Source organism: Notothenia coriiceps, unplaced genomic scaffold (assembly GCF_000735185.1).
Source record: "Notothenia coriiceps isolate Sejong01 unplaced genomic scaffold, NC01 NC01_scaffold00038536, whole genome shotgun sequence".
NCBI lineage: Eukaryota > Metazoa > Chordata > Actinopteri > Perciformes > Nototheniidae > Notothenia > Notothenia coriiceps.
Genome location: NW_011371237.1, coordinates 39,183 through 48,265, shown reverse-complemented (window position 1 = coordinate 48,265; position 9,083 = coordinate 39,183). Strand labels below are relative to the sequence as shown.

The window sequence follows — 9,083 nt, the reverse complement described above, 5'->3', positions numbered from 1 at the left end:
ACGAATTCCCTTGGGACATTACCCAGCACGCCGGTTTTGACGATAGCTTGTTTAGCGCCCACAACACCATATTAGCCGCCATTGTACGTCGTTACCACAGCGACCCTCTTTTCTGGCGCCGAATCCAAACTCCCTCCATCAACTTCGCTGAGTCGCTCTGCCCCTATGTTGCGCAGCCCTGTGTGGCTCACCTCCAGCCACTTTCAGCCTCGTCCAACCGGAATGAGGTGGTAATTGCCCATTTTGCGGCAATAAAGCTGTGCGTCACAGTCATGCGTACACAATCCATTTGCTTGGAGGTCCATGTGGTCCAGTAGTGAAGCTGGGACTGCCCATGTGCAGGCTTTAAGCTTTCTCCAAAGACGTACCTGTTAGGTCGTGCTTATATTGTTTTTAATGGCTTGGCATTACGGTGTCACGTTTGGGCTACAGCTGTAAACCCGGTTCGATGAATTCATCATTGTTGCACCCTTCCCCCTTTTGTTTTTTATCTGGTCTCTTATGTTGTCTTTAGTTGCTCACAAAATTTGTCTATTGTTTTGGGTGATGTCTTTCTCGGAAAGTAGTGTTGTGTTTTCAAAAGAGTGTTGTCTGTGAGAGTTTCAATGGCGGCTGCGAAGATGAAGTTGAGGTAGATGCGGTGGCCCTATCAACGTATAGTGGATGAGCCTATTGAGAGAAATGCACATTAATTTAAGTTTACACTAAGCCTAATAGCCCATAATATGACAATACATTTGATCTAACAGGCTTTTTATTAAGGCTAGAGCCGCAGAGCGTCCATCTTATAATGGCTTGAACGGTACTTACATGTTTCAGGTGATAAGTCATGTTTGTAGTTGATGAATGATAGGAGAATATTTGCTTGCAAAGTTTGCATATCACCTTCTTCGGGTTGTCTGTTACTTTTTCGAAATGCTCCCAAGCTCTTGACTTTACGCCTGACATGGTTAAAACTATCAGCTTATCTGACGTGAAAACAAGTGACTCACTGTCACCTCCTGTTTCCCGTTTCTTTTTTTTTCTTTTTTTTTTTTTCTTTTCGGCGACCAACGACCAATTAAATCTTGACCGACCAAAGACTCTTTGGCCGACTAACCTTTGGTCGACTAATCGGGGGGCAGCCCTAGTAACGTGTTACTTTTATAATTCAGTAATCACACTACAGTTGCTAACATTACCCCGACACGCGTTACTTGTTACTTTTATAAAAATCAGTCATAATCACACTGACGGACAAGAGGGGTTTCCGCCGCAGGTTTATATGTACGTATTATGCGCGACTTGCGCTGTGCAGTGCTGCATAAACATGGCTGAGTCAGCGATAACTTTCGAGGGGTGGGGGTATGCCCATTATTTTGAGTTTGTCAGAAGAATAGACAGGAATGTGACGGTGAGGTGCAAATTGTGTGTCCAGGCCAGAAGCTGTTATGCACTGCTGTAAACACAATGTCAAACCTCAACAAACACCTGTAAAGAACACATGCTAAGGTGAAGCTAATGGCTAAGGACCCCCGAGCCCAGAGTGGGATGTTGTGAGTGCGCCGAAGCAGCAACAATTTGAATTTGGAGGACCGGTAACCAAAGCAGATATGGACAGGCTTGTAGCATCCTTCATAGTAGAGGAGAGGTTGCCCAATTGCACAGTGGAATCACCATCGTTTAGAGATATACTGTGCNGTTACAATGGTGGGGCCAGTGATAAATACAACTCACCGGCCCGGAGGGCCAGTGGCATTTACCTTAATGTACTACCCCCTGTCCATAAAGACAAAAGAAAATCTGTTTACAGTTCTGTTTCATCTGCGTCTGCTGAGAGAGGTAGTCCATAGATCTCTCATGTTGCTCTCAAAGTGCACCAGATGAGTCTTTCAACTTCCAATATTTAAAAAAAAATCTTCCCGGGGAGCATCCCCCCGAACCCCCTAAAGGAGGTGAGGCCCCCCATAGAGGAGGTGAGGTCTGCCCCGGTCCGCCCCCCAATAGCACTTTACCCCTGCCTATATGCCTTGAGCTGATTATGGAGCCTTCATTGTAACAGTAATTCAGATGCACTAGCCTATATAAAAGGCCTCAAATTGGAAGCATTGTCTGGGCCGTCTTTTTCACTCAATTCTGCAATAGGTAGATCTCCTTTCACCTAGGCCGACGTCGGTGATCTTGGGCTTAAAAAGGTTGGTGACCACTGTCCTAGAGTTAGTCAAACTGAAAAAAAATTGTTAAAATGAATGTGGCACCAGACCACCGTTTGTTACATCGTTTCATTTTTCAGAAGGTTCAGTTTGCGTTCACATTGACTATAAACTTTAAACACAAGTCATGTGCATGGAAATGCTGTTCAAGGGGGTAAAAACGCAAATCCCGGCAATTTCTACCGGAGCCTCCGCCATGGAGCATCGACACCTTCGGCAGGTTATTCTCATGCTGCTGTTAATCTGGAGATCAACAGACACTAGCGGCCCGCGCATATGATTATATAATCAGACAACGTCCGTTAAACATTATAATACATATAATGAGACGTTCTGAAGTCAGGAGGGGCGTTTCACCGACGACAGGTGTTCTTACTTTTATGTAGTTGACGGAGCATTTTTATTTTACACGACACTGTTAAACACTTAATACTGCTTCACTCTTTAACTAAACAACGCGGATGTCTTGAAAGACTCTTTTGCTAAAGATTCGCTAAGATTTTGAAGATATCCGTGTTCTTGTGACACGTAAATACTACGCTTCCTATGTTTTGGTGCGGACTGCGTTCACACCAGCAATGAACCGCTCCAGAGTTCGCAAGCAAGCGCTCCGAGGCCACCTATTTTAGCGGACCAGAGTCCGGTTGTTCAGTTCACTTCAGAGGTCGGACTGTGTTCACACCGACCCAAACGAACCGCACCAAGCGGCTAAACGCACCAGGGTTCGATTCAACCGGACTATAAAAGGCTGGTGTGAACGCACCCTTAGATATGTACATATTTGGTGATGTTTGTGCTGATGTAGTCATCTTCACACTGCTCTGAACATGGGCCGGTCACTTATGCAATCATGTTTCCATACTGTAAGACAGTCCCATCAATGTGATGCCTGTTAACTGTGAAATCTCTTAATGCCCGAGCTTGAATTTTTCTCTGCAAGTACAATATAATTGTAATTACACAATAATGAGAGGACTAATGATTTGCTTAGTTTTTATTCAGTTCAAGTGGGCAGGAAAATTAAAGTCTATTTCAAATTGCCTTTCTTTCATGGTTGATGGAGTGATTTTTTTGTACGAATGGAATATTGATACATGGCTTTGCCTGGCTGTAATACTGAAGTCAATGTGGCGTAAAGAAGTATTTCTCTGTAACTTCTGCATATTTGTGCAATTGAGTTTTTACCAAGTCGTGTTGGTTGAGTTATTCTCAGATCCATAATTTCCTTTAACATTTTTGCTGTTGTGTTTCTCTCAGTGGTCGCAGACTCACCGCCCAGGGAACCAGAGATCTGGATAGAATCGCCGGCCAGGTGAGAAACAAACCTGTCTTCACTCAATAAGTTGACACGCAAAAGCAATTCAATAATTTGAGTACTTGGATTTAGGAACGTCTGAGCAAAAAATACATATTGTTTCCAAATCTCAACGTTTTGTCAAAGTACCATATATAAAAAAACATAGAAATTAGTCATAAATACTATGTAGCAAAAAACATACGAATGTGTTGCTTACCATTTGAATTTACTCATTCATCATGTCATTCATATTTAAGATGGGGCACTCAATGCATATGGTACACACAGGGCATAGCCTGGTGGACGGCCAATGGTAGCAGTGCAGCAGCTGGTTGTAAAAGCCATTTTTGAATGTATTTATCGCACAGGGAAAGTATCAGTGTGGCATCTGAAAGGGTCCAATCCATTTACTGATCTCTGAATACTATTGAGTGATAACTGCATTCAAGATGTTGTACACTTCATCCCACTTCAAATCCTTCCATGAATTTTAATTTTTTTGTGTTATTAAAAAAAAAAACATGTCCTATTTCTCCCCCACTGCTTTGCTTGTGCTACAACTTAGTCACTGTACAAAATGAGCCACACTAAGGCCTATACAGCATGTTCAAGAGTGACCTAGGTTGTGTAGTCAGATTGTGGCCTTAATGTTCTATCATTGTTGCAGAAACAGCAGTTTTACAGCAGCAGAGCTCTGTGCTGTAGTGACGAAGAGTTTTCCTCAGGCAGTCATAAACAATCATGGTGCCTGAGAATCCCTTCTGGCCCTTTTAACTAGAGCCTCTTCTTCTTTCCTACAGTTTTACTAATGGGAATAACAAAGGTGTTTACTTCCCACTGCTTTTAGTGGTTACCCTTCAACATAGGAGACTGTCCTTACCTACTGCAAGAATTTAAATTCTGCAGTACCGGGCTCACAGAAGTGACTATCAATGCTGCGTCATGCTGGCAAGGCAAAGGTTGTTTTTTCTGTATGACACATTCTGGCATTTGTGTGGCGTTCAGAGGCACTCGGGTGGTGCCTTAAGCGCTTGTGATCACAGAAATGCCATCCCTTTGCCTTGATGTGACACCTTGTCTGTTGCCGAGGACACGGTCCCAGTGTCACTTCAGCATCTTTTCAAACACTTGTCCTGAGGCACATTGTGCTCTGCCAGCACAGTGAGTTATGTGTCTTGTGTGGCACACTACTGGCATGTTTTGTTTTGCTTCACTAAAAAAAAAGAAATCACAGTTGGGCCTTGTCAAAAATGGAGAGAGGCAGCAGTGTTGTGCTAATCCAAGGGTAAAGGGGGGTAAACATGTGGAGGGAATTTCATGCTTGGCAAGTCCGCCATATGGCACCCGTTTTCTCCTTGTTTACCCATGCTAATGAGCAGATGAGCAGACCTGGGCCCAGCCCCCCCATACCTGCTGCACCAAACTGACGCAAAGCATGTTGCCGCATGTCTGCTGCCGCCTCGCAAATCCTCTGGTGTTGTAATTTCTTAAGGCCTTTTTTTAGATTGCTTTTCCTTTGCAAGCGAGGTTTCTTCCTTGTACTCTCATTTGACTATTCATGGTGTTTTTGGCAGCAACTGAAACACAAAACTCTTTCTCCTCCAAACAGTGTTTACTCAAGTCCCCATGAAATTGCATTTTGATAGCATCTTACTTCCATGAGTTCACGTTTCCTATTCAAACACTATTGCGCAGCGTCTTAGGAATAGAAATGTACAAGTTAAGCGAATAGAATATTAAGCACATGGGAAGTTTCATTTGATCGCAATTGATATAAATGACTTTCAATATTTTTGGCTCATTTGTTCCATAAATGGCAGCGTGATGGAACCATTAACATGCCGTTTTGTCCACAGCAAGTCATTTGATTTCAATTTCAAGACAACACAAGTTCCTAAAGGGACTGCGACACCTCGTCTGCTCCTGGGCTCACTTTATGAATTGACCTCATGATGTTTTTGTTTGTTTCCCCACAGGTCGCAGCTGCCAACAAGAAAACAATAGTTCAATAAATCTTTTTTGGAAAAAGTCGAACACCGTGTCCTCGTTATTTTCCCTTGTAGGAAGATGAAACATTATCAGGGTGAGCAGTAAGTGCTTACCTTGTCTGAGTAAGAAATTGCACGAATGAGTCTTTGAGCTTAAACTTCAATGCTGTTCAAATTACACAAACTTTATCGGCACGGTAGAGAACGGTTATAAGGACGTGAAGGTTGACCTGATCAGACATCTTCTGCAAACCTGTATTGAGCTGGTTTGAGGAAATCAAGGCCCTGCTTAAAATCATCAATGTTTTTTCGGTTACCTGGTTTTTAATGTAATTCGGTTTGCTAATGACCATTGGTCGTTTCATAAGCTGTGACCATTAACAGCAACTACAGCGTGCGGTCATTAAGTCGTTTGAAAAGGCTTCCCAGGAGCTTCTCCATTAGTCATCAAATACATGGTGTGGCCGAACACTCGCTTCTATACAATCATTGTTTTATAATCTTTTCCTTCCCCTGCCATTGTGTTCATGTGTCAGATGCAGTACAGATTACCATGACAACTAAAGGAAATTGTTCAGTTAACAGCAGGTGATTACATTTCCATAAGCCACTCAGTTGACCATTTTTGAAGCATGTTGGGGATGATGTCATTTTTAAACATTTTCATTTAGTGCCACAGTGCCACCTAGAGACTGGAAGGGGCATCATCAGTTTCTATAACTCATTTTACAATATTAATGGCATTGTAAAAATGTACAATATACACCATCACTGCCAAGATAACTGGTATATTTGGATGGTTTAGTAAAATTCCAACTATTCTGTATGGCCTATGGTTACTTAAAGCAGGCCTTTACTTCTACACTGAAAAGACTAACTATAATTAAATGTATTTGAGTTGACATCAATACATTTAACCTAATATTTTAACTTATTTGTATTGCTTCCAACTAACCTTTTACAGTTGTCAAATCTGTTGACAATATATTTGAATTAGTCACGGTTTCAGTGTACCTCAGTTGTGCCTAATTTCTCATTAAAGGTCAAATATAGAATTTTCCTTATAGTTGACTCTAAATGGGTCTTTTCTGACGTAACCTTAAAAAAAACGTTTCCCATTGGCTCGAGTTGATGCAGTTTCTTGTGCTTTTTATGATAGATTTGTGTACTCCTAACTAAACGTAAATCAGTGAGAGCACTGGACTGATTTAATTTGGCAGTGCTTCTGAAATCCTGCAGAGGGTGCCAAAGCCTATAGAATGTCCCGGCTATGAACTTCGGGGTGATTGCCTCCGAGGTGGCTACTCGTGTACTAAAGCAGTAGCACTTGTATAATGGCACCAATTATTTTTGAAAAGGCAGTAATTATAATTTATAATGCCATATTTTTTAAAAGCCTGACACTCAAAGAGTTTCATTCTCGAGCCATACAGTAAGTTTCTTGATTTGGTACCATCAGCCTTTTCTAAATGTGTTTAGCTCTAACATGTTTTATACAACACTCAGTGTGTTTATGGTTACAACATCAGGAGCTTTTCATAGCACTGTAAAATGTAGGGAATGTAAAAAAAATTCCAATCTGTTTTTTCTCCTTTTCAATTTGGTCCAGTGGAGCTTCATGTGCTGGGTTCTCTCCCGTCGCCTCGAGGCAGCACAACTACAAGCACAACCAGATGAGAAGAGGGGGGAACAGTGCAGTGTTCACCGTATAACTGTGTCCCCTTAGAGATAATACAGATTGTTTTTATAATGTTGACTCAATTCATGTCCAGATTTGAAGAACAATAACCAGAAGGCATTGTTTTCCGACAGAGCTGAGCTGTTGTACACATCCTGCTGAGATCAGTGTGTGTGTGTGTGTGTGACACTTTGTCCTGTGTTTGTGAGATATCGTGTGTTGCTGATCCCTGGACAATGAGCCTGCTGTGTGTGTCAGTCTTTCATCCAGTGTGTGTGTAGAGTACACACACACCGCCCGTATAATACAGTGTGGTGCACTCCATCCAACCGAGCGCCCGTCTGTCTTTTTAAAATGTCAATCAGCATAAAGTCTCCATCAATTATTCTGCACGTCTATCAGGAAATATTAATTTAGTCTTTTTATACACCCCCTCTCACTCATCTCTGTCCTGTCAGCCCCTCTCCTTTTTATTTGACTACCAGCTGTTGCTGAACACCTGAACCCATCGTCTCGCCCATCCCCCTCTCCCTCCCCCTTTCTCTCCTATTGATGATCCCTCTCTTTTTGTCTACCCTGTCATTTGGAAGAGAGAGAAGGATAAACATGTCCTTGAGTGGTAAGACAGAAATGTGAGGAATCCACCAGAAGTCTGCCATGTTTGTTCACTGGCTTCTGTTGGGCTGCAAGTGTGTTCATGCTCTCGTGTTTGTGTGTGCATGCTCGCTGCATCTGTATTTTGTGTTAATGTCCTTTCAGCTCCCGTCAGTCAACTTGTTTGAGCACCGATTTGTCGTTGTCTGCTGGGTAATTATCAGCAGGCTTCAATATGGCAATTACTGCTGGAACAATTACCACCTCAACAAATGCACATTCAAGTGGTTTGGCGTGTGTGGGTGGTTGCACCTAACCATTCACCCAATTATTTGGCAGCTCAGCTTGATCAGACTGAGAATGGATGCAGTCCTTCCTCTCACCTCCTCGAGGCTGGAAACAGCAGATAACTAAGAAATGTCTCAGCTGCTCAAGTCTCCCTTAAATAGAACCACTATCAGGAGAGCAGCCACACACACACAGACACACACATATGCATTGTCAACCCACAGCTTCATGCCCTCAGGCGTGTTATCCCCAGAAGACGAGACATACCTCAAAGTTTCCCAGCATTCCCAGTTTCGGGCGAATTTAGTTAGCCGAGTTTCCTTGGGAAAGTGGGCACAGATCCCATAGTGTGCGCTTCTGGCTTATTGGAGATAACATCGAGCCTTCCTGTTGCACAGCACAATGCTTTTCTCATAAACCACATTGCTTTTATCAAAAGCCTGATCCTTTGTGACTATTCAGTTGTAGACTTTAAAATACTCAGCCACCCATTCAGTTACGAGTAGATTAATTTGTTTTCCCGGTCATGGTTAGTTTGGATATTAAGTTTTGTCCTTTGTCTGCAGTAAAACCTAAGCCTGTGCTTTGGTACAATTTTTGAGGGACTTGTACATGAGAATTTAAATTGTTCTGAACTTTGTACTTCCGCCTGACTACAATTTAAAGTTGAATTGTGTACTTTTACTCCAATACAATTATTAAGTATCTTTATTACTTTGCAGAATTGGATCAATGATGTGAAATATAATTAATATTAAAAAATACTTTAGTTACTCCTGTAGTAAATCCACAAGTTACCCTGCAGTACAAGTGATTAAAATGGGCTGCCCTTTTACCAGATTTAATAACACTTAAATGCATCAATAATTAAACAGAAAACATATTCCACTATCATATTCTGACATGGGCCAATCTGATGAATAAGTACTTTTAATTTTGGCACTTATTACTTGTACTTTTACTTAAGTAGTATTTTTGATTTAAGGACTTTTACTTGTAACAGAGAAGTCCTACACTCCTTAAAGTGGACCTATCATGCTATATTT

The 9,083-nt window shown here is 41.9% G+C and overlaps 1 protein-coding gene across 1 annotated transcript in view; it reads left to right on the top strand.

Moving 5' to 3' along the window:
• Positions 1–5,523, top strand: part of rps19 (ribosomal protein S19) — an 8,771-nt gene extending 3,248 nt beyond the window's left edge. The window contains exons 5-6 of the mRNA XM_010797870.1: positions 3,450–3,504; positions 5,466–5,523. Of these exons, the coding sequence (XP_010796172.1) occupies positions 3,450–3,504; positions 5,466–5,501 (91 nt within the window). The 3' untranslated portion in view covers positions 5,502–5,523. The remainder of the gene's footprint in view (positions 1–3,449; positions 3,505–5,465) is intronic.
• The last annotated feature ends 3,560 nt before the right edge of the window (positions 5,524–9,083 follow it).